Source organism: Mixophyes fleayi, chromosome 1 (genome assembly GCF_038048845.1).
Source record: "Mixophyes fleayi isolate aMixFle1 chromosome 1, aMixFle1.hap1, whole genome shotgun sequence".
Lineage (NCBI taxonomy): Eukaryota > Metazoa > Chordata > Amphibia > Anura > Limnodynastidae > Mixophyes > Mixophyes fleayi.
This window is the reverse complement of record NC_134402.1, coordinates 255,463,771-255,489,771: the sequence shown is the minus strand read 5'-3', so window position 1 is coordinate 255,489,771 and position 26,001 is coordinate 255,463,771. Positions and strand designations below refer to the sequence as shown.

The following is a 26,001-nucleotide window of genomic DNA, read 5'->3' as shown; positions in this document are numbered from 1 at the left end:
CTATAGGTACTGCAGACGAGTCCCTGGAAACGTTAGATAGAGGCTGCTATAGTTACAGGTAGTTCATGCCTGCGAGTTCAGGAGACACAAGACAAACGAAATGTAGTTGAACTCTGTAGTCTGACGTCTTCGACAGTGTGCAGCTTGGCTGCATGGTAAATTTAAATATTTTATCAGAAGGAGTGTCTAGAGGAGGCAGCGCTACACATTGGGTATACACTAAAAAGGAGGAGGCTCAGGAAACGAGCTTCACTACATTCAGTCTATGAGCAACTGGAAAGCTCAGAGCAATTCATTACTATAAATCAGCGGAGCAGTGTGCGGGGGTCCAGCCATATATTATAAATATACGAAACACTCCTATCTATCACTATTCATCCCGGCGAAAAGAAATATGGCGTTTGTAAGCGATGGTACAGAAAACGACGTGGATGAGGTATATTCTGAATGAGTGTGTGTATAATCCAACCTCTTGAAACAGCGCTTTTATCCAGAAAGGAAGGTCTGAGCAGTGAAGCTCCATATATGAATGTGTGGTCCTTTAATATATTTTGCATGAGATCCAACCTCTCGGAACAGTGCTTTTATGCAGAAAGGGAGGTCTGAGCAATGGAGCTAGATAGATATAGATATGTGTGGTCCATTAACACATATTTTTCCAGAGGGAGAGTTACATTTTATTGTTCACTGGCAGCATATAACTAACTTTGGAAGGTGTATTCAGATAATTGTGCAAGAGCTGTCATAATAAAACCTCACCGGACACTTCCTCCCACACCTCTCGGATATAGAGCCGGTCGGGGCAAAGTGTAGAGCTACACCTATTAAATTCACATTGTAGCTGTATGATTAACAGGTGGCTGTTCTCCATAGAGGAGCTTTATGAGCAAGGTGTGAGCGATTCAGGTTTATAAATGGAGGATGGAAAATACTCATCATTAGACGCTGGTTTTTATATAGAATCGCCATTTAGCATTTTGCAGTTTTTATAAAATTGAGGTGAAAGATCGTAGTTTACTAGAAAATTTTGAATTTTTTTTTATATATCTACTTACTGAGCATTAAGTGTAAAGGGGTAGACAAGATTGCTACTTTCTGTAATCTGGCAAATGATCGGCTACTTGTAGCTTATCTACAGTCTACTGCTGCCTGAGCCTCAGGTGCACAATGATACCTACTAGGTTTATGGAAATTTTTTCCATAAACCTAGAGGGAAGTCTATGATGTACATGTGTGTTCATTGCACAGCAACAGGAGGCACGTGATCCATGTTGTGTATTTAACGTCAGTTGCTTCGGAGGATATTTATATTTAGATCTGGGAAAGGAGCTGCTGCAAACCATTCAGTTAAAATAAAGTATTCACAAGGGACAGTGTCAAACAGCCCAGCATGTTGTTTTTATGTTTGGAGATAATGGTTCTTAAATATAATGTTTAATCATTTTGGAGCAGTCTATCTTTTTGTTCTCGCTTGACTGGACATATTGGAGATCTGATCATTTGAGGCCATTGCATACTGAGACCTTAGAGGGTAAATGTACCAAGATGAGAGTTTTTAGGCGGGTTTGAAAAGCCAATCAGATTCTAGCTATCATTTATTTAGTACATTCTACAAAATGATAGCTAGGATCTGATTGGTTGCTATAGGCAACATCTCCACTTTTCAAACCGCCAGAGAATTCTCAGCTTGATACATTTACCCCTAAACTGCTTTAGGTCCGCTAATGTATGTTCCCAATTTGCCATTACATTGTGGGTAACTATTTGTCTTGATTTGCAACTTAATCTGTGATATATTTTAAATATCCTTATGACACTTGCATGTACCAACATTTTTACCCCAACATAAAAACAACAAACTTAAGGTCAAATAAATGAATGTGTATAAAGAGCAGTGGTGCTCAACCTCCATTGTGGCTGATATCCTAAGTATTCATGGGGTATATTGATTAATGAACGCATTTTGAACAGAATCCCTTTCAATTGTTATCACAAAGATAAGGATTGAAATATCGTGTTCATTAAAAATCTTCAACAGAACGGCAATCACGAAAAACTGCTGTTCCTACGAAGTTGAAAACGTATCCTTTTCACTGCCTCTTCTCTACCGACTATGAGTGCGATCCCCAGCAGCCTTGAAACCCCATGAGTGCATGCGCCATCCGAAAGGCTCAGGCATGCGCACAAATAAATCTGAGGAAGCGATGCTGCATCATATGATCCCTCTACACATGTGCTGTTCAGCTCTGCTCTTTTTATCAGAGCTGAAAAATAACACTGTAATGTACGCCAGCCTGAGTTGGTGTACATTAACGTGAACAAGGTCAGATTTTCAGAACTTGTCTATGTGGACTGCTCTATTCCACAATTTAACATCTATGGGGACTGCTCTGCAGATCTGTAACAATTATGTAACGTGTACAACAATGCAGAATGTAGGTATAAATATGGAGTACTTGCCTTACTCTAGATCAGCGCCGGCCGGTGGTGCGGAGTCTAACGAACCCCCTGGTGTTCACCAAGAACCGTTGCAAGGCGGGATGGGCTTTGCTGCGGAGGATCGCAGGTCGCGGTCCACTGGTCTGCCTCTAGAGGTAAGGATAGGAGGTTGCCCACGATACACTGGAACTGGATGGTAGTATCAGGATAGACGAGGTCTGGTACACTGGATAAAGATAATGCGTGGTACAACAAGCCTGGGTCTGGTACACTGGAGTGGAGATATATACGTAGTCAGCAAGCCTGGGTCTGGTACACTTGGAGCGGCGATATATACGTAGTCCGCAAGCCTGGGTCTGGTACACTTTGAGCGGAGATATATACGTAGTCAGCAGGCCTGGATCTGGTACACTTGGAGCGAAGATAATCTGAGCAGTCAGCAAGGAGAACTGGTACACGGAGAATCACAAGGAATCACCAAGTCAGGGAACATAGGAAGATGCTCTGATGCTGCCCAGGCGTCAGAGCAGGTCTTTAGTAGTTTAGCAAGTTTGAATTCCCCGCCCCGACTGTCACGTGACAGCGCTGCCGCGACCCGGAAGAGAGAGAGGATCGCGGTGCTGGAGCGAGGACAGGTGAGTTGTAACAAGATCAAAGATAAATGCAAAACTGCAGGTAGTATAGATATCTCCTGCGTTGCACTGTTAATAAATGGGAATGATACTTAAAAGATTTCTTCTGCCATAACCTATTTAACATTTCTTAATGCAGACCCCATAGATTAATATGGGCACAGCTAAATTGTGCAATGTAGTTTTTCGCAGCAAGGTAATCCAAATCAGAATGGTGTTACCTGTCATTTTCTAAGGGATCCCGCTGAAGCATCTCTAGCTTTGCAGAATCCCTTACGGCATGCGTATAGCACTTTCTCCTTTCTGCCGGTAACTAGTTAAAACAGTTCGTGGAGGAGGGAGGACTTTTCCGGAGCTTCCAGAGCAGCCATGGCGTGGTACATTTCAGAGATTTGCAGCATGCATATTGATTGACACTGCATATTTTTAATACATAAACCCAATAGTAATTCCAGTATTCACTATGGATGCTGAGTGTACTCTTGATGTGTTCTGCTTAGGGATTTATAAGTCCTAATCAAAGCCATGGCAAAATGGAACACGGATACATAAAGAGCCATGTGTGTGCAGTCTTATTTGCTATATTTTCATCAGTTATATGTTCATCCAGTGTTTACTCTAGTATTAATGATCCCTAAACCTGATGATATGAATTCTGCATTTAAATAACATTCAGGCTTAAGGCTGCATTCCCAGATAGGGTGAAAAAATGACTGTATTATTATCTTTTATTTATAAAATGCTGTAAAAGCTCTGCAGCCCATACATGACATATACAGAAAGCAGTGATCCATAACAGATTACATGAAGAACAAAATGCATAGAACAGACATTATGGATAAACAAAAATACAGATAAGAAGTTAATGCAGATCAAATTATTTATGGGACAGTGAGTGTCAGTGATGGTACTGACCAGGATGCAGTAGGCCTGAGCTGAAGAAAACAGGGTTAGGTAAGCGGGCCAAAAGGGACATAGAGTGATGGAATAGTAGGAGAACACAAGGAGGGCTCTGCTCATGAGAGCTTAGCATCTAAAGAAAAGGGGGAGACACAAATAGTGAGGTATCAATTGGGGGAGTTGGGGTGAAAGCTGAGACCAGTGTTAGAAGAAAGACTGATAGGCTTGAATAAAGAAATTAACACTTGAAGCCTTTGAGAGTATAGGCTAACCTGATAGTGTGTGTGAGATTGTTACATAGCTGGGGAGCAGCCCGGGCAAAGTCCTGGAGGCAGGATTGAGAAGAGGTAATCAATGAAGTAGTGAGGTGGTGGCGGTCATTGGCAGAGCAGAGAGAATGGCAAGGACTGTAGGTAGAGGGCAGGTTGAAAATGTATGGTGGGAGATTTGACTGACAGCTGTGAGTGTGATGTGTTAAGATTCAATTTTGTAGGCCAGGGGAAGCCAGTGTAGCAACTGGCAGAGTGGGACAACAAAGAGAGCGGTGGGAGAGAAAAATAAGGTGGGTGGCAGCATTGAGGAGAATATATATATATATATATATATATATATATATATATATATATATATTGCCACTAATTCCGCAGCGCTATACAGAGAACGCACTCGCATCAGTCCCTGCCCCAATAGAGCTTACAGTCTAAATTCCCTAACACACACACACGGGTCAGTTATAGCTATAGCAGCCAATTAACCTACTAGTATGTTTTTGGATTGTGGGAGGAAATCGGAGCTCCTGGAGGAAACCCACGCAAACACAGGGAGATCATACAAACTCCACACAGATAAGGCCATGGTCAGGAATCAAACTCATGACCCCAGTGCTAACCATTAAACCACCGTGCTGCCCGTGTACACACACACACTGCCAGGCATATAACACTCCCAGCCCCTTGTACTTAACTGCTGCCATCGCTTCTCTCCAAGCTGATAGCTCCGCGCCTGCGCTCTTTAATGACAGACAACCTGGCAGCAGTCTGATTTGTTGCCTGTCTCCATTGGCGACAGAGCTGGTCCAATTAGCTCCAAAAATTAAAGGAAAAAAAAAGTTGGTGGTCTGCAGTGCGGACTCGGGGTGGGGGGCTTGGAATGCCTGGGGCAGGTAAATTAGTAGCTACTCCCCCACCCCTCTCAAGTGGTGTGTGTGTGTGTGTGTGTGTGTGTGTGTGTGTGTGTGTGTGTGTGTGTGTACATAGCTTTAATTGTGCTATGGCGGAGCTACATTTAAAATTTGATTCATATTTGATGTTTTTTTCTAAACTGATGCCTATTTAAAATGATTTGCAATTCTGCCCCTTTAAGAACCATTTGTCATCCCAGCGATGACATAAAAGAGTAATTTACTATTAAAGTCATGTCGAACAGCATGTCCGATAGGAGGCTGCCCTCCAATGACTCTGTAGTAGTAGTGAAAACTCTAAGGTGGCGCTTGTGCATGGGGGCAATTTCATTAATTAAAGAAGGAAGCATGCCGAAGACCCATCCGAGTGAAGCTCTGAAAAGCTAAACTTTCTGAGCAAGTTCCATACTTAAAATAAAAAAAGTTTGGATATGCTACAATGTTTTTCCATTGGGTAAGTGCCTGGCACAAATGAAAAACTTTATCTGAGGTCTAAATTGTCCCCAGATTTTATGATGTAACTGATTATAAATAAGTTACATTATCAATCCCTGTAACTTTTACAGCTATTTTACCACATTAACTACAATTAGATATTATGTGAACAAAGTAAGCATGGTTTTGCTCAAAGTACAATGAATGTGTTTTTCTGATCTTCCTGCTTATGTGATAGTTACAATTAAACACAAGAGGATATATAATATTCTGGGGACAGTTTTGGGAGGAATTTGTGACACCCAGGCCACAGAACAGTTAACACAATTGACTTCTCAGGGCTAATAACATGAAGCTGTTCAGTACGTGCTTTTTGGAGAATGCACAGTAAGGGGGGTATTCAAATGGTAGCGAGTTTTTTTGTTTCTTTTTTCTTTATTTGCATTAAGTCATTTTAACGCTGTTTTTTATATTCTTTCAATTCCATTTTTAACGCTACGTTTTTTTTCATGAAACGGTCCAGTAGAAGGCCTATTGAAAGTATAGGGTGTGCGAGAGGCAGCCGCATTAAAAGCTATTCATTTTTTTTTTTTTTAACGCAGTGGGTTAAACAGGAAAATATGCTGTTTTATCTTGCATCTCTTTGAGGTGTGTTAAAAATAAAAAACCTGTAAAAAGTATTTGAAATCATGTAGTAATATGGAAAAAAAAGTTAAACTTATGTTTATCACTAATGCCTAACCTGTGTAACTTGATTTTCTTGTGGAAAAATAATTAAACAAAATAAACAAAAAAATTAATAAAATCACTAATTAAGTTTAGGTATGGTTTTTGGTAAAAATATGAATGTAATAATGTATTTTGACATGGTATAGATGATTGCATATTAAAAAATACTGTAATGTAGAATTTATCAATGTGTAATGCAATCTAATGTATGGAAATGTATGCAAAACCTTTTTTTTTTTTTTTTGTGTTTTACATGACCGTGTTAAAACTCCCCTTTACTCCCCTAAAATCTCGCAACCACAATTTTTAACACGCGGAGGCAGCGTTCCCTCTTTTTCCATTGAACTGCACGAGTTTTCCGCTGCTTTTTTTTTTTTTTTTTTTTTTTTTTACGCTGCAGGGAAAAAAAACCTTTCTAACAATTGAATACCCCCCTAAGAAGGTAACATGCTGCCAATGTGTTATGCCCCGAAAAAAAGTCTACCACGGGTCTGCTCCTTGAGGAAAGGTTGAATTTATTTTAAAATCTTGATTTATATACAACGTTACCTTCTTTCTTCAGCTAAAACACAAGCCTTATTTGGTGTTCTAGATAGAATGACACAAAGAGGTTAACTTATAATTGAATTAATACATTTTGAATGCACACTTGTGCAGAGAAAATTATTAATAATAACATTTATTGATCTAACACAAGCATATCCATTAGTGCTTTAAATTGAGGATAAACGCAGTAATAAAAAAGGAGTTTGACACATAATTGCACTAATTGCATGTTGATTCTGCCGGATAGCAATGCAAAGAAAGTGGTTAGTGGGGCTCTGGGATATAGTCAGGAGTCAGACTGTTTATGACTATGGAAGTGTAAGTTTCAATGAATTGAGTGTGTAGAGTGGTGGTAATCTGGTAGAATTGCCTAAGAAATTTAAGAAGATGACTCTGGAATTTGAAAAATCTTGCTTAAAGTGGTGAGTTTTCATTTGAAGGTTAGGAGGCTAAATTTAGTCTAGCTGCTGCGTTCACGATAGATTGTTGGGGTGAAATTTTGGTATGGGGAAATGCTGTAAGAGAGGAATTGCAAAAGTCAACGCAGGATATTATGTCCTTGAAATAAAGGTTTTGTAGGCTCTTGTGTGACATGTATACGTGTTCTGAAAATGTTCTTTGATGTATAGAGCAGGATACACAGAATGTGGTTGAGAAAGCACAGTTCTTAGTCAAGGAAGATGCCTAATCAGTGAGCTTTAGGGGTAAGGTATATTTTCAGGTTGTGCAGTACAAAGATATCTGATAGGTAAGTTCTGTTGATTGGTGGGAATATTAACTTGTTGAAGTTTGAAGTGACAAGAGGACATCCAGTCTATGAAATGGCAAAGTGACATTTTGCAACAGGGGCCAACACAGATGGTAAGAAATCCATATAGGAAATGGGATATTGTGTATTCTCCTCATAGAGCTAAAACAGAAATTCAAAGGAGTTTATTATTTGATATGGATAGATTAGAGTGCATAGCCTTGTGCTACTCCAACGGATAGAAGAAGCAGAGAGGAGGTGAATCCAGAGAAAACTAACACTGAAGAAGCTGTTTGAGAAGTATGACAAGAGCCAGGATAGGACAAGGTCTTGAAGACCTAGGGAATGTAGCATTTGTATTGGAAGAGAGGTCAACAGTGTAAAATTATTATCATAGATTTGCAGTATCGTACAGTGGAGAAAACAGTACATACATCAAACAGGGACATACAAGGCAGACAAAATAAATACAGACACGAAAACAAACGGTATGGAGGACCCTGCTCATCAGAGAGCTTACATTCTAAATGGAAGAGGGCATAGCTGAAGCAAGAGGAGCAAATGTGGCTCAGATTGGAGATTGGGACAGTTGTGAGGATGCATTAGTGTTAATAGTGTTATTGATGCAGCAGAGAGGTCCAGAAGAATTATAAGTGCCTTGGTAGTGTTCAAATCATTGACCATCTTAGTCGGTGCAGTCTCTCTGAAGTGTTGGGAAAGAAAGCTTGAGTGAAGAAAGTCCAATAGGTTGTGTGAGTAAATTTAAATGTATGGGTAGCACGGTGGCTAAGTGGTTAGCACATTAGTGAGTTGAAGACAAGGATCACAGTGAACCCATTACCGATTATCAGAATTTGATGCATCATAAAGAACTGTAAACTGTAACAAGATAAAACCACTTGTACAAATTCTGCTGTGTAAAGGTTTCTTTTACAGAATGTGGGAAGGCAAATTCAAAAATTTATTAGACTTTGGGATAATATTATTGCTTGAGCTGTATTTGTGATTAGGATGTGTGCTAGGATTAGGGCTTGCACTGAGATTTTGTTGTAAATTAACACTTGTGGTTGTTTCACAATAAGATTTGATTGTTGGTTGGGCTGTAAAAGGGTTTAACTTTAGACCCATTTTAATTTAATAATTTTTTTTTATTATTTTTTGCTTTACTTTAACAAGGGAATTCTTAAATATTCTGTGTCAAGTTAGCAGTATAGGGGTGATTCAATTTTTAAAAAGGATGGGTTATTTGTCTTTTTAGGTCACCGGAGGGTTGAGAGAGAACCTGTCTTGTATACTCCTAGAAATTTATATTAAACTTGTATTTTAATCATGCCGAATAACAGGATGGGTCCAACTGCCGTTTTAATAACTGTAAAAATCTGTGTTACTTGTACACTTTGTGTCACCCCCTATAAGCATACTAACTGAATTCAGTACATTTCTCGTTCACTTATTTGATTGATATTTGTAATTAAGTCTTATCTCTTGTGAAGACATATCTAGTTTAAGGCTATGTGTCGATTGACAGATAAGCAATTTATTTCTTAAGTCTATATGATTAATGTAAAATGTATTAACATCACTTCTGTATTGCTTAATATTTAAACTATAATTTACTGGTATAAAACAAATGATCTTTTTAAACATGAGAAAACAAATTTATTCAAGGGTCACTAGCCCACAACATTGAAGAAATCAAAATTAATTTTATTCACATTGGTATGTAGAGAAGATAAGATGGCCCTACCTTTCATTTCTCTGCTTTTAGAGATTATGTAACAATGTTTCTCTGCGTATATAATATCTCTGTATATGTACTCGCCCCCACAGTCGTACAAAAGGGGTTTAAAACCATAATCTTATGATGACTTCTGTGGCAGTAAAAATTCCCTCCCCTTTTAAAAGTTCTGCACTGATACCTGTTCTTCTCTGTGGGGCCAATTCAATTCGACTGCGTTATTCGTAGAATAACGTTCCTATGGTAATAGTGCGCAGTATTACCGTTAGTATGGTAATTTTAACGCTGATTTTTGCTCGCAGCCCTCAGGACCACAAGCAAAAATCCAGGTTAAAATGACTGTATTAATGGTAATACTATTTGCGGCTCGCTATTCCTAGAATTAGTGGCCGAATCAAATTAACTCCATGGGGGGTATTCAATTAGTTTTCAGATTCGCGGTAACGTGCCGGAACAGCCGCGAAACGTAATACACGTTACCGCAATAACGTGGATTTTCGTTCGCAGCCCATAGGGTTGCGTACGGAAATCCGCGTTAATGCGGTACCGTAATACCCGCAAGAATGCGCACTTTTCACGGTAACGCGCGTTACCGCGAATCCGAAAGCTAATTGAATATGCCACCATGAGTGTTATCATAATGATGGTAGTATGTCCTTGGTAATTGCTGTTGTATTCACGTGAGAGAAAAAGCTAGTGTGTGTGTGTGGATATTTATCTCATAAAAAATATATAAATTTATTATTGTTAGCATGTGCAAATAAGGAAATGCACCTATCTTTGAAACTTTGACAGCCACTCTTTAATCAGCAGTTACAATGTAGCTGGTTTGGAGGCCCCTTCTTAGAGCAGCTTAAAGTCCTAATATTAATCAGCAGCTTATAAAGCACATGACTATAATCATAGATAATGTGAGGCTAACCCTGTTACATATGTGGTTGTAAAGTTTGAGAAACCACTTCTAACTGATCCAGAAAACAGATGAATTTCTTTCTTGAATAGTTTGACACAACATGCTTACTGTGGTTTGTTGTGCTGGAACAACACAAAAGCCTGTTTTGTGTATTGGAATTAAAGAGATGCTGATTTATGTTTTTTCTTGGTTTTTAAATCCCCAAAATGTGTATTAAGCTTCAGAGCACGTTTTCAAATATCAATTGTTTTTCAGTGTGTGTGTGTGTGTGTGTGTGTGTGTGTGTGTGTGTGTGTGTGTGTGTGTGTGTGTGTGGTACGGGGGAGGATATACTGTCTGTGTCATCACACATACTTTGACAAGACCATTACCCTTTCCATACATGCCCTTTTTCCTGCAGAAAATTGTGACCATTCTGAGAAAATATGGACTTTTCGCAGATATGTTTTCACCGTGTCAGTCAGTGTGTAACTAATAGAGTGAGAGGGTTGGCAGGGGGATAAAATTGCTGTTTGGCGGCAGGATGTAGTGGAACAGTTCTGCACAAGAGGATACAGGTTTATTCATTATTGGCAGTAACATATAATGTAAAGAAGAGGGCAAGTAAAATGTATCTAATACATTTGCAGGAAAGTAAATGTATATTAGAAATCACTGTTTAGGAATATATTTAGTAAAATGTGTACACAGAGTAACAGCCCCTTTTTCTACGTGGACAAGTATGAAGCCAAATTTCACATCAGTCAGTTAGTGTGTAAACTAGGGGTGGGATGGGACTGTAAAGTGGCAGTGGGAATTTTTTTTTGAAAGTAGCCTCATTTAGGCAGGGCCAAATCAACTGTAGGTGAGGCCAACATAATGGTCTGCTTGCCCTGCCTACTTTTATCTCTAGCCACAAAGATGGCAGTGCTGGTTACACACTGCAGAATTTTACAACCAATGTGTTATCTACAACGATTGTACCTACAATTAAAGGTCCGATCGGTTGGTCAATTCATGCGTAAACACATTTAAAAGACTTTTGCACGACCAACCGACCGGGCAGCGATTTTTGGCAGGTATAATGTCATCCCAAAGATTGTGATTTTGTACACACTGAAAAAATATATGGCCTCCCTGCAGTGATACGCCAAATAAACTTAAATAAAGGGCTGAACATCACTGGCAAAAAAAAAAAACTCCCATGTCACTTCAGGAAGTACATAATACTGTAAAGAGAATATGTATTTTCACATGTAAGAATACATGCTGTATACACTTGCATAGAGCAACACACAAATGTCATATGGAGCGTGTAAAACAGGTTTACTGCCACTTTTCCATTAAAAGCACATTATTTCCGTTTCACTGACGTCTTGACATCGCACCATGTGGGAGAGGTAGAGACATCCCTTTACATACACATGCCCAGAAAGAGTCGCTGTTTGAGGAACTATCGGCAGTTGGTCGAGCAATTGGTCATGATTTCCTACACACTACACGAACCGAAGGCAGTTGGGACAAGATTTTTATTTCTACCAACCAATCAAATGAAATGATGATCGGTACTTTGCAATGACTCTCGTTCATCGTGTAAGTATGCACACTAATTCAATATCTGGATGAACGGTTGTTTATCAGGTGATTGGCCCGATATTGGACTAAATACACTGTAGTGTGTACCCAGCCTTGGAGAGGCCAATAAAACACGGTAGGCGAAGTCACAGCAACTGCAGGCAGAACTTGTCACAGTAAGTGGAGATAACTCACAAGTAGGCAAAGCATTGCACTGGTAGGTGGAGCAAATAAATAGGGAGCACACACACTGGTCATGCGTCCTAGGGATGACCATGCAATGCAGAGGGCCACCTAGGGAAGACCATTTTATTATTATTATTAATAACGTAGATTTGTACGGCGCCACAGTGCTCTGCAGCGCCGTACAGTAGGGAGGACCTACATAAAACAGCCCATGTGTAAAACAAGCGCAGACAAAATTAATGGAGACATGAAAAAAAAAGGGTATGGAGGACCGTACCCAATCAATTTCCATATCGTGCAAATTGCTTGTGAATATAGATTGCAAGCGCTTATGACACTATATACAACCGGTGTATGTAAGGAAATAAGCATAAATACAGATTATTTTTTACCATGATTGTGAATATATATTGTCATTAACCAATGAGATGATGGTGGTGTCCCAGGCTTGTCAGGAGCTCTCCAGCTGTGGAGTTACTACAAGTCTGTTGGTAGCATTCTAGTCATGAGCAGAGCTGGGAACCCTTTTGAGGACGCCAGTCTTTCAGCAAGAATGACAGCTGTCTCTGTAAGAGCTACCAATTTAACAGGAAGAGCTATCTGGTTACTAAAGAGAGCTGGCAGAATCTCAGAGGGAACTCCAAATCCAGAGGGGAGGCTTCCATTAACAGAGAGTAAGCTGTCAGTTGATGTGCAAGCTGCCAGAGTTCTAGAGGACACCTGGAACTGTTTCAGGTGCCTGTTGTTACTACTACTTCTATATTGGGGCCTATCAATGCATTTGAGCCATATCTCAAGTTCAAGTGTGTGTAATGCACTTTATACTGTTACCAGTAATGCAGCCTGTCTGAGCTAGAGGTCTGGTCTTGAACTGCCCTAGGATGCAGGGACAACACCCCCCCTCATCTATTGCTGTGTCTTTAAACTACTTGTTACAAAGGGGTACTACCCTTATCATAGACTTCTTATTTATCATAAGCACTATTATAGGGATTACAACCCACATCATTGCATCATCTTCGAGAGAGTCCTATTCCTCATTGTTCGAACTTTTTTTTTTTTAAAACCTGTTTTTCTTCATTATTGTCATAAATATAGTTGTTGTACTGACCACTATGTGCTGATACCTCATATTTTTCTAAATCTGAGAGCGAATTTATGCTCAAATTTTAATTCGTTCTTATTGTGACAGGATGTACCTCCCATGCCACCCTGTCCATTTTTGCTGGGGACTGGCTGAGCTTGCCTTGCCACCATCCCTTTTCTATATACCAAATTGAGTCCCTCTAAACGCAGTAGGAGGGGCTTACTGCTGCCACCACTAGGCTCCTTCGACGACTAGAACTGGTTCCTTCTGGGTAACTTTAGCTGGTGGTGTACCCCCTCGATTGGGCCCCTAGGCTGGTACCCCTGACCTCTTTATTTAGTTCAGGATTGCTGTGGATGGTTCCCCGTGGCTTATCACACTGGCCAGAGCTGCATGAAAGGAAGGTAGCGACCTCCTGTGGTGCATTCAGGCTAAAGCAAGTGTTTGTCACTTCACATGGAAAAGGTCTAATTAGCCTTAATGAGGATTTCCTCTCAAAGCTACATAACAGATTTCCTCAAACAGATGCCTACTGCATCAGAAATCAATACTTCATAAATCAGTACAGTTGTAATACATAGTATCAAAAATCTGTACATTTGCAATGATATACAATGGAGCATTGCACTCCTAATTAAAACAAATATCTACAATAAATTATAAGTGATCCAGCCACACACAATTTTTTTTCCATTCCACCCTTGTCTCTTTAAAAAAAACATTCGGCAGATAAGTGTGTGTGCTAGTAGGTTTAAACGCGAGTGCTGTCAACTTTAATCCCAAGCCAAGTCGAGTGTTTTATGCAAATATTGAAACATTTGACATAACATTGCTACTAGCCTCGTAGTAAAGAGCTTTAATTGTTTATTACATTTACTGCTGATTTAAGTAATTGTAAATACTGGAGTTGCTGATTCTTTCATTTTCAGAAATGTTATTGCTAATTTTCCTACCGCATGTTACTATGAAATGTCATTATTACTATGTTGGTGTTCAAATAGCATTTTTGCAGTAAAATAGTACTATTGTCGTCTTACATGCTATCTACATTTCATGGTTACAGTTATCTCAGCCACTTAGTCCTTGTCATTACTTGCTCTTTGTCACTGGCCTTTTAGTTACCTGGCCATTTAATAGGTGTGTGTGTTTTGTAAATGTATGACCAGCCAGAGCACGAAGAGAGGTCATGGGCTATGCTTGCTGGGAATTTCCTCTTCTCTATTTTGCATTCTAGTTATGTATGTTATGCTGAGTGAACACTTTGGGCCCTACCCCAAATATAAATCTGCCATCACATTTTAAATTTATCTCCCTCTCAAATGCAACATGGTTTTGCCAAGGTTCAAAGTTACTATTTTTTTTGCTTTACTTTCCTTAATGAATCATATAGTTTGTTTTACTCTCGGGAGTTGTCGCTCCACTCTTCCTACACCCACATCTTCAAGGTGTCAGAAGTGGGCAGACATGGTTCATTTGTCTCCACCGCATTAACCCTCTCATATTTGATGCAAACATCGCTGAGACCTGACTCCAGTTCAGAAAGGAATGGACAGTATACTCAGTGGTGGGAGTCAGCCGGTTCTCACCGGTTCGCCAGAACTGATACTTAATTTTAGGCTCTGTTCGGTGAGCCGGTGACTACAGGCGGAGTCCACCCTCTTCGCTGGTGGGGGGAGCAGGCTCTTTTTTTTTTTTTTTTTTTTTAACTCCCCTGCTTGCGCCATCTGCACTCCTCCTCCTCCCTGCTCCGTCCGCACTGAATGTCAGGCGCGACGTCATCACGCCTGATGTTCAGTGAAGAGGGGAGTCTGCAAGCAAGAAAAGAGAAGATAGAAAGGTAAGTGAAGGAACGGAAGGTCATTAGGGCAGAGAACCGGTTGTTAATTTATTTGAATCCCACTACTGAGTGTACCGCATCGATGGGCTATCTGAGAAGTCAAAAAAAGTGGTGGTAGTCCTAATCATGGCTTACTAAAAAAATGACAATACTTGCCACGACTCGAGGATCCCGAAACTCTGATGCCAGACATGCTGACATTGACGACTGTTAGAAAAACTGAAGTGCAACCGTTTAGACGCATGAAGATCCTGGCACCCAGAATGATGTCCGTTTCCACGGTGACAGTGTGATTGCGACTGTTAAAGGGGCGATGCAAGGACGCGCTTGCTGTACAATGTCCTTGACTTCGTAAAAAGCACAGGCACGAATTCAGTAAACCTTGTGGCGTATGGCGGTCAAATCTTTAAAACTATGGGCACAACCACACTAGAGTTCATGTGTGCACCATTACAGTTTCACATCGTGATCGTGACATCAGACCACTATGAGGACTGCCTGTTGGAGTTAAACTGGGCTTGATACACCTGGGAGCAGAAGCCCACATGGTACAGCCAATAATTCCAGAACTCAAGGCATTCAGAGATCTGTTTGACTGTGATACCATTGGTAAACTCCCTGTCATTCACCACATGCAACTGGATGAGTCAATTGTCCCCACAGTCTGTGCACTCCAATGCATCCCCTTTGCCATGAAGGACAAAGTACTTGCTGAACTAGACTGCATGACAAGGTTCTGTATAATTACCCCAATAGAGCAAGCAACACAGTGGGTCTCAGCCATGGTAGCTGCAGTAAAAAAGACAGGTCAGACTATGTGTAGACCCGATGCACTTAAACAAAGCACTGGTGTCCTCGACACCCATTGAGAGCAGTTGAACAAGTTACTGCTGACATGCCGAAGGCAAAAATCTTTAGCACTCTGGATGCTAAATGCGGATTTTGGCAAATTCCTCTGGACAAATAGGTGTTAATGACACCTGATGGTCAATATGCTCTTTTGCATATGGCTTGATCAACGGTAGTGAAGTATTCCAACGATGCATGGAACAGCTGTTTGCAGGATACCTGTGTGAAATTATTGTCGATGATATCCTCATCTGGGGTCGCAACATGCAAGAACACGATGAGCGCCTCAGTCAGGTTTTTGAAAGGATCCGTGCCATAAACCTAAAGCTCAACCCAGATAAATGGAATCTGTTTCGTTTTACTATATATACATTGCCATGGAATTTATGACACACCCAGGCTGGCTTAGTGGTACCCTTGGAGGGGAGAATTGCTGTTATAATGGATTGTTTGGTTTTCTAGTGAATTCCTTTTATTTAAAATGCTGTTTCAAAAATACATGTTGTCTTGGTTACTCTACATGAAATCACCATGGTTTTATTGACCGAAGGTCTGCTGAAACAACTATTCAAAGTTAAATACTGCTATTGGCTAGTTCCTCATCTGGAAGCCCAGAATTTGAGTCTAAGAAAAGTTTTGCAACACTGAGGTCCAATGATGATATTGATCTCTTTGAGCAGGCACTAAAAAGGGCATTGAGAAATGAGAGAGTAAGATCTGGTACAGTGTTGGTTAACCTGTCACACTACAGGTGTTGTGAAACTACAAGTCCCAGCATACCGTTCCAGCAATAAGCTGCTATATATTGGCAAAGCATGCTGGGACTTGTAGTTTCATAAACACCTGGAGTGTCACAGGTTAGCCAACACTGATCTAGTAGATAGCTGGTTTACCCTTAGACCAATGGGAATATTGTCATGGAGCTTCATTCTGATCTGGCAAACCCCAATAAATTATGCCAGCGGAATAATTGCTACACACCTGTTTTCATCTTTGTAGGAGCAAAGGCCAGTCAAGGGATGGGGCTGAGGGAATTATTCAGAGACCTGATTGTGTGACCTGTTGCCAGGTCCATGAATGCTGGGCAGTTTACTGTTTCCGGTAGTTGGAATTCTAGCATATAGTGGACCAGGTTAATTGTTGGAAGAGGCCGAGGAGAATGTAGGTGTCAAGCTATTTATTGTGACTAATCACAGGGGTAGATGGATTATATTTCATGGAATTGGGCTGTAAACTTAAAGCAAGGGATTCCAAGGTAGTTTTTCTGAAACTCTTCCTGTGCCACGTGTTGCACCCGAAAGACAGTGCGAGTTTAGGAAGGTAAATAAGTGACTGAAGTTGATGTAGTAACTTTTTTTTTTTTTTTTTTTTTTTTTCTATTTCAAAAATAGGGCTGGTTTCTCTCTTTATTCTTCCAGAACTTCACAAAAATTTCACATGCTGAAAATCTCATTTGTGCAAAAGTGGAATTGATAATTTTATAAAGAGAGATTGGAAAAACTAGGTTAGTTTACTTTGGGGGAGCGAAGGAGGCATCTATCTCTACGGCAACAGATGATAGAATTGTGTTTCTAAACAGCCTGTTGTATTGCCCTGATTGATTAACTAAATGCTTTATAATGAAATGTAGAGCTGTGACATTCTGAAAGGTCAGTCAAATATAAACTAGCAATCTAATCACTCTGTTTAAATGTTTTTCCATACTGTATTTTTTACCCCCGTTCACCAAATAAACAAATATGGGTTTATAATTTAACTGCTCTCATTCATTGCACTCACACTATACCCACGGGCAGGATAAACACTTTATCAAATCACCCAACTATGAAAGCAACTAGGGAATACACAATCAGTATATATGAGGGTGAATTTTAGTTTATTAATGGGCTATCAATCGAAACCACCCTCTCCACCCCTCAAATGTGTAGGGGCGTATTTTATTCTAGTACATTAATTTGGGAAATCCATTTCTTTCTAGTAGGTGGATTTGGTGCTTCATACTATGTACAATATTCTTGCTGGTGTAAAGTAGAACGTGTGTGTGTGTGTGTGTGTGTGTGTGTGTGTGTGTGTTAGTTAAAACAGAAAACGAATGCAATTTGATCTCATCGGCCCTTGTGTAGATTACAGTTTGGGGATAAATCTTCAGCAATTTGGTAAATCTCTTCTATATTATTTCGCTCTACAGTTTCCTAAAGTACTTCAAGGTATGGCTGGCTACTGGGACAGCTATTGGGAGATGACTGACATTGGGTTTGAAAACCTCTCTGCTAAGCTCGGTATACACCAATGCAATTTCTGTAACTATTTCACCAAAAATTGAAGGTCCCAATGAGCATGTCAATTAATATGTACACACTTTTACCTTTTTAGATCTGTGATCTTCATCTTGTAACCATCTACTGAAAAGACTCTGTACACACTCTACAGTTATCTGCCTACACTGCTGGTCGAGAGTCCATAAAATTTAGTGTGACTATTTTACAAAAAATTATTAATTGGTTTCAGTAATGATATATTTGTTTATTGAAACCAGTTAAGCTAATGTCTACACCACTGTTTCCCAAACCCAGTCCTCAGGGACCCATAACTGTCCATGTTTTCCATATCTCTTTGCAGGAGCAGAGATGTATTCATTACTGACTGATACATTGTAACATATCTACAGGTGGTGCTAATTATTTCACTTGTCACCCAGGTAACCTGCACTGTTAGGGGTCTGTGCGGACTGGGTTTTTGAAACACTGGTCTACACCTTCTTCCCTTAACAAAAGTGCAAGAAACATTATTTGTATTATCCATTTCAGATGGAGCTTACTTCTGCAAAAATGTTTTATTTATTTTAGTTTGACTCTCAGTGCCCTACTGAGAGTCAAATTAAAATAAATAATCGCTCTGAGTGCAAGGCCTGTTGTGAGGCTAAGTAGGTAGTGTTGGAGTATATAATAGTGTTTTGCCGGGGCAACATCTGTTTCCTCTTGATCAAGCTTGATTGACAAACTTTAATTTATAATCCTTTACTTCAGTGGTGGGCAACAGCTGAGCCTTCACCTGCGGTTCCCCAGCTGGCTGCTCCCAATCGTATTCTGTGCGTTGTTAAAGCAGAGAATAAGGCAGTTGCGATACATGACTTTAAAATTCCCTCTGCTTCATCAGGTACAAATGGGTAGAAAACGTTTTTACGGCTCTAATAATGCAGACAAAACTTAGACAGAAGTAAAAATTCAGATTAATATAAGACAGTCAAAGAGGAAATAGTGTCATACCATATAACAGACATACCACATTCCCCACACACTGAATTCCCAGCAGATGTGAATTGCGACGTTCTAAAATGTCTCCAGCACGAATTCAGTTACAGTAGCCAGAGTGAGATTGCCAGTTTTAGAGCAGAAATTTACATTATACAGGCTGCGGGTCTGCCCATTGCCGCTTTAAAACCAGATCCTTTCCCATAATTCTACAATTAACAGGCAAAAACTTCTAAGGGGAGCTGAAAGTATTTATGGTCAACCTTTCACCTGCACACCATGTTGGAGTCCGTTTTGTGGATGAAGTATTTTGTGTAGCCTAGCTATTTACTAGGACTCGGTACCATATGAGTATACACTTATATGGTACAGAGTCCTAGTAAATAGTATGTAATGGTAATAGTATATAGTATGCAAAACTTCATTTGGTCAAACTGCATCTTCCATTGAATCTGGAAAGACATAAACTCTTCTTACACATTAATATTTATGCACAATTACTATTTATTTGCTGAAGAAAACTGACTTTTTCTGAAGACCTGAAAACTTCACTTATTAAGCCCTTGCTTAGGCAGCTGACTGAGGAACTTGGGGGGGGGCAAGATCTGGAAGACCCAGAAAAATATATTTTGACTGCTTGTTAACTGGTGACACATGCAAAGCAGAACCTATATTTTGCTGCAAAGCACCTGGAGAAAGATTTAGTTGGCTACAGTACACCATTTCTAAGGCTGAGGACACACTACAGAATTTTCCGACCAATGTGTTCTCTACAGTGATTGTACAGACTAAAATTAATTTAAAAAAAAAAGTCACGCTAGCATGCCGATTCATGTGTACACACTATACATGTTTTATAAGATTTACCCACAGATCAGTGCTCTTCTGCTGTCATAACCATCTGCTGAAAAGATGACTCTGTAAACTCTATGGAGATTCTGATCGTGAGTGCATACACCCTGCAGGATTGGAACGAGATTTATAGTTCTCCTGAACAATCATGTAAAATGACAATCTGTACTTTGGAACTACTATCGTTCATCGTTCAAGTATACACACTGATGCGATATTGGCCCAAATGATCGTTTAACGCTCGTTCGACCTAATAGTCGGCTGAAAAACTTGTAGTGTATACCAAGCCTAAAACATGGTCTGTATGGAAGCGTTGTTTGAAGGAAACCTTCCCTATGACCTTATCACAAGAGTCAACATTTAAAGTATGCTAAACAACCCTTCAATAAGACGGCAGCCTTTAGAATAGAGTTTTGTGGAATGTAATGTAATAAAAATTGAACTTTGGTCGAAATCACAAAAGACTTTGCTAACATTTACGCATGGGCATACTTGTATTATGCATTGGAGTTTGTTGCAGCCAGTAATGCAAGAACTATTCTAGGTGAAAGGAGAAATAAATTCAACTAAAGATCAAAAAGCCCTAGAATCTAATGTCTAAGAATTAGTAAAAAAAATAAAGCTGAAAAGAAGTCATATATTTCAGGAAGAACATACCTCAAAACCAACCATAAAGTACTTACAGGAATGAAAGATTTAAGTTTTGGAATTTTTTTCACAGTTCCCAGACTCTGGGGAGATCTCAAACATGCAGTGTGTGGAAGAATGCATCTATTTCTAAGCCAAAACAATTCTGCAATGAGGAGTGAGAAATTCCTAAAGCAAGAATAGAACGACTAGCTAAATATGTTTAAATTCTGTGTTTGATGCCAAAGTAGCATTATTAAGTACTCACTAATACGGTGCCCAAACTTTTGCACATGTCCCCCTCATGGTTGGTGATCTGCAGTGGTTTTATTACATTAGATGATATAATACCAGACATTCTGTGAAACATGCAATTTGACTAGGTGTGCCTGCATATTACAGTGCTGATCCTAGCAAATTGATAGTGGTGCAGTCCATAAAATGGAAATGGATGCCTCCATTTTGTGTAGGTGACAGCTCCTCCTCTAACTTATAAAACAGGTAAAACTTCCACCCAATCAAAGACTAAATCAATTCTGGGTAGTGGTTGATGGGATCAAGTGACAGGAAAACGTTTCTGAATTTTCATTGCCATAATTCATTATGGTGAAAAATAACTTTGTCCAGGTTTCAAGATCTGACATGCCTCTAACAGAGGTGGATAATCTTTTGTGCATGATTTAGTACCATCGTCATCATTGTTTGTTTATTTTTAAGGCGCCACAAAACTCTGCAGAGCAAGACAGATTTACAAATCCTGCAAAATACAAATCTCACATAAAACAAAACAAGTACAGACGAGGTTGACGAAGGAGGTGGAGACATGAGACAGAGTAGAGAGGACCCTGCACGTGAGGTCTTACAGTCTAGAGGGAGTGGGCAATGCTGAGACAATAGGAGCCATGGTGAAATGTCTTTCTGGTCCAATGTAGCTATTTGACCAGTTTATTGAATAAGTATTGGAGGGAAGGTTGGGTATACACTTCTACTTGTTTGAAGAATTATTGACAGTTGCATTTAATATTGCAAAATGCATTAATTCTTTTCACTAATATAATCCCTTTATCAGAGTTGGAGTTAGTTGCATGATAATGCATAGCCTTCTGAGATATGTTTCAGGAAAATAGATCCTAATAAGGGAAATAGATTATAATAAGTGTGTCTTGAATTAACAGAAAATACGGGTATCCCTTTTGTTTATATTAAACCTGAAGGATCTCTTTTTATCAGTTATTCAAACTCTTTTCTTTTGTGAATAAGATGTCAAACATTTTGGCATCTGACAGTGAACACCTTGTTTGTAGGAAATGGTTTCAGAAATGCACACATCTATGACACACCTGCACCCCAACATGAAGAAGTTAGATTCCAATTATCTATTTCTGTAGGAAACCTTTTATGTTATCGGCTTTCTTTTGTGGTACTGTTTGTATGCAATTGGAGAATCTTCAAAGACTTCTGATGACTAAAATGCGTTGCCAGAAGGACATATATAAACTTCTTTATTTAGGTGGTCATTGAACCATAAATTACATAAGTTAATAATTTTAACCATTTTTTACCAGGAGGCAAATGTTGTAGCCAGTCGGCCACCTCTGCAGAGATGGGAAATAGCTGCTTCTGTTACTCATAAGGAACACCAGGCGCGGGCTGGCAAATTTCAGCCTGGGGGGCAGCACAGGCGGCCGCATCACATGACACGCGATGCGGTCGCATCACGTGTCATGTGATGCGGGTGCCTGTGCACCGCTGGTAATCAGGTAAAATTGCATCCACGGCCGGCCCAAACAGCGGTTACACTGAGCGGTCTGGGGGGCGCTGCCCCTTGGCCCAGCCCGCCCCTGATGAACACGAAGGGGCAGATTCAATATGGAGCAAGGTGACACGATTGTTTGTAATGTAAATCCTGAAATTAAGATAAATTCGACCTTTGTCCACCCTTTAATATGACTTTGCAACCAACAAAATTCAAGTGCAAAATAGAGGTTTTCTTTTTTTTTTTTTTTTTTTAGGAAAAAGTGAAAATAAACCTATAATACCCTGGTTGCATAAGTGTCCACACCCTTTTATAATGGAGATGTAGCAGTGTGCAGAGGTAACAAATGCAATTCAAAATCAGGTTCAAAGAAACATGGCAAACACCTGCCAGTCATGAAAGTGGTTATGATTAACCAAAAAAATAAAAACTGTTGCTGTAGAATTTCCTTTGTTACTGGGATAGCCAGGTCCTCAATAAGTCCTCAGTACATTTCTGCAAGAGATCACAGGTGTATTAATCAGGAGAAGGGTAGAAAAGTATTTCAAAGGCATTAAATATGCCATTGGAAACTATGGAGACTGTTATCAATAAGTTGAGAAATGTGGCACAGAGACGTTTGCAAGGTCAGGACAACCCTTCAAAGTAAAGACCGGACAAGAAGTAAGCAGGACAGGGAGGCTACCAAAAGGTCTACAGCAACAATAATTGAGCTGCAGCTTTTTCTATCAGGAACTGATCACTTCTGGGATGTGACCACGATCTCCCATATTCTGAACATGTCTGGGGTATGATGACAAGACAGAAGTCATTTGCCCCAAAAGGACATTCACGCCTGTCGTGTTTTTTGTAAAACATAATGAGCCTAAACCATGTGGGGAAATGGCCTGTGATCTGATGAGAAATATGTTGAAATGTTTGGCCTTATTTTTAAAAGACGGTGACATAATCATTATTTGGGACTGCTCGCCACCTCCCTAGGTCTTTCCACAAATGTAGGCATTATTGTAATAGTGATGTGGCTTTCATATCCTAATTGAAGCCTAAAGCATGTGGTTGTTATAACACTAAAGGTGTGTGAGACAATATACATTCTATATAATAGCCCCAGGTGTATGACTTGTAGAGTCAGAGACTGACAAGCTGTCTATTGCTGAATTGTGTTTAATATGAGAGTAGATTGCTAACTTTCACAGTTCTGTTTCCTAGAAAATATGAGTACTTGATTGAGCCCTGCAGCAATAAAAACATGTTTTGCAATGAAAGTATTTTTATTAGTGTTTTATTAGATAAGGTCCTTAAGGAAAAATTGTACTTCAAAAAATTATTTTACATCTAACCTTTTATGGCATGCTTTATATGAAGGACTTTTTTGCTAGTGGTGCAAGACTGGATAGGGCTGGATAATTTTTGATCTGACCTATTCAAACGCTGGATATTACGGCATGACATTTGTGGAGTATGCCTGTCCGCTTCTCTTGTACTGTATGCAAATGCTACTGGCTGTTACATGGTGCTTAACTTGTATGAAAAGTAGAAATTCACAGCACATCAAGCCAGGTGTTTAAGTTTCAGAACACCAGGGCAAGCATGCTTTTTTTTTTTTTTTTTTTAAATACAAGGTGGGGGGTGGGGGGACAAAACAAGCAATTCAAATATATAATCAAGGTATAGCAGATTTAAAGGACTTGAATAGTGTAACACTATCACACAAGCTACATCTAAAAGTAATCGATTACATTGCATTTGAATCTTGAAATAAAACAGATCGTATCCTAAGTGTTATTATGTCAAGTCTGAGGGAAGTAGTGGTAGAAAATGTAACTAGAATGAATGAGATGTGGCAAGATCACATTGAAACAAATATCTACAATAAGTTATTTCTATTAGCTGTGCAGTGCGCCGCTGTATATAATTGCAATTGTACTGATTTTTTTTTTTTGTATTTTTATTTTGGAAATGTAGTGAGATGCCCTGTTGGAAGATGTTTGTTTGTTTGTTTGTTTGTTTGTTTGTTTGTTTATGTAACTTCTGAAAGCGGGTTATCCCCATGTTAATCTCATGCAAATTAGGCCTTTTCATTGACAGTGACCAAGACCTCTGAGTCTGAATGCACAGAAGGGGGTCATTACATTAATTATCATGTCTTGCTAGAAAATAAACAAACTACATGAATAATGCAGCCAGCAAGTAATTTAGGAAATTGCAGATTGATGTAAATTCTGTTGCAGTTTTTAAGATTGCATTTTCTCAAGTCTAGAGAATATTGCATCCTGGGAACTGGGATACATTTTGCCAACGTGTGTCAGAATCTGTATGACAAGAGCCCTGTTATGTTATTAATATACCATCTGAGCTTCTGAAACTAGCATGTAACTGTCCTTGTCAGGACTATTGAGCAATAAAACATCACTGCTTGAAATTCTGACTGAGACGATTACCTGCTGTAGGCTCAGACCAACAGATAAGAGCTTACACTCTAATTCATTCCCTGGCTCTCCTGTGTTGAACCCAGCAACTGTGTCTACCCACTGCCTGCTACCCAGCTGTCCTGATCCATTGTAAGCGGTCATGAGGTACCAGTCAGCCCACAGCAAAGAGGTGCTGCAGCAGCTATACCAGCTAGCCAGAAGTAAACAATTCCAGGTGCCGGTGAAGGAGTCTGGTGGTGGCAGTTGAATCCTCTTGCTTAGGTTTTAGCCATTGCTTTAGGTTTTCTCTGTGGTCCTTGATGCACTTTATTATGCTTTTGTTTCTCTTCTGCCAATGACATCTACTCAAGTATATGACCAAATCCTATATTTCAAAGAGTAGCCTCCATTTTTTTTTTCTTTTCTTTTCTTTTTAATGCAATTACATAGGGCAAGAACAAGTTGCAGCACAGAAGATTTTCAGTGACCGTAATTGCTGCACTCCCCTTTCCAGTGTCCATCAGGGGGGGAAATGTGACACCAGTACATAAATCTAGGATTGCGTTCTTGTACCTTGCTAGACTAGTTTTGTTAGAGTAAAAGTGATTTATTTCCTTGCACACATTACCCAATCTAAGCACCTCTGCTTTGAATATATTTACAAATATATATATATATATATATATATATATATATATATAATGTGTTAACCCGTGCATGATACTCATGCATTCTAGTCAAATCAAGCTACTTAAGGTGTTAAAAAGGTTCTTGTCATGCATTTGGGCCATAGCCCAGGCCTCCTCAGGGGAAGAGCGTTACTTTCCGACGTAAGCGCCCTTTTTTAACGTGGTTTTGTCCACATGTCACCACCTCATCATTTTTCTCCATCACCTCATCCTTCATCTTTATCGCCACATCTATCCAGATGTCTATCCAGACACAGGGATTTCTCTCAGCGATCCTGAGTATCACACTCCTCTCGCTCTGTCACCCCCGGCAACCACAACCACTCCCCACTGTCACCCCCGGCAACCACCAACCACTCCCAACTGTCACTTCTCCTTCAAGAAATATATATATATATATTTTTTTAAATCTTTATAAACACTTTTAACAATTAACAAATTAAATTAACAAATTAAAAACATCTTAGTATACCAAATTTCAGCCCTTTCTGAATTTTTTTTTCCCACACACACTAAGAATTTAGTAGGTCAGTGTATAACTCCGCCCAGCAGGTGGCGCTGCAGCTTGGTTTTATTTTTTCCACACACGCTCTAGGCATTTATATTATAGATATATATAGTATATGTAATATATTTCCCTTG

The 26,001-nt window shown here is 39.6% G+C and overlaps 1 protein-coding gene across 1 annotated transcript in view; it reads left to right on the top strand.

Moving 5' to 3' along the window:
- Positions 1-235: 235 nt before the first annotated feature.
- TTC39B (tetratricopeptide repeat domain 39B) overlaps positions 236-26,001 on the top strand; it is a 75,155-nt gene continuing 49,389 nt past the window's right edge. Inside the window, exon 1 of the mRNA XM_075209844.1 lies at positions 236-436. Coding sequence (XP_075065945.1) covers positions 395-436 — 42 coding nt within the window. The 5' untranslated portion in view covers positions 236-394. The remainder of the gene's footprint in view (positions 437-26,001) is intronic.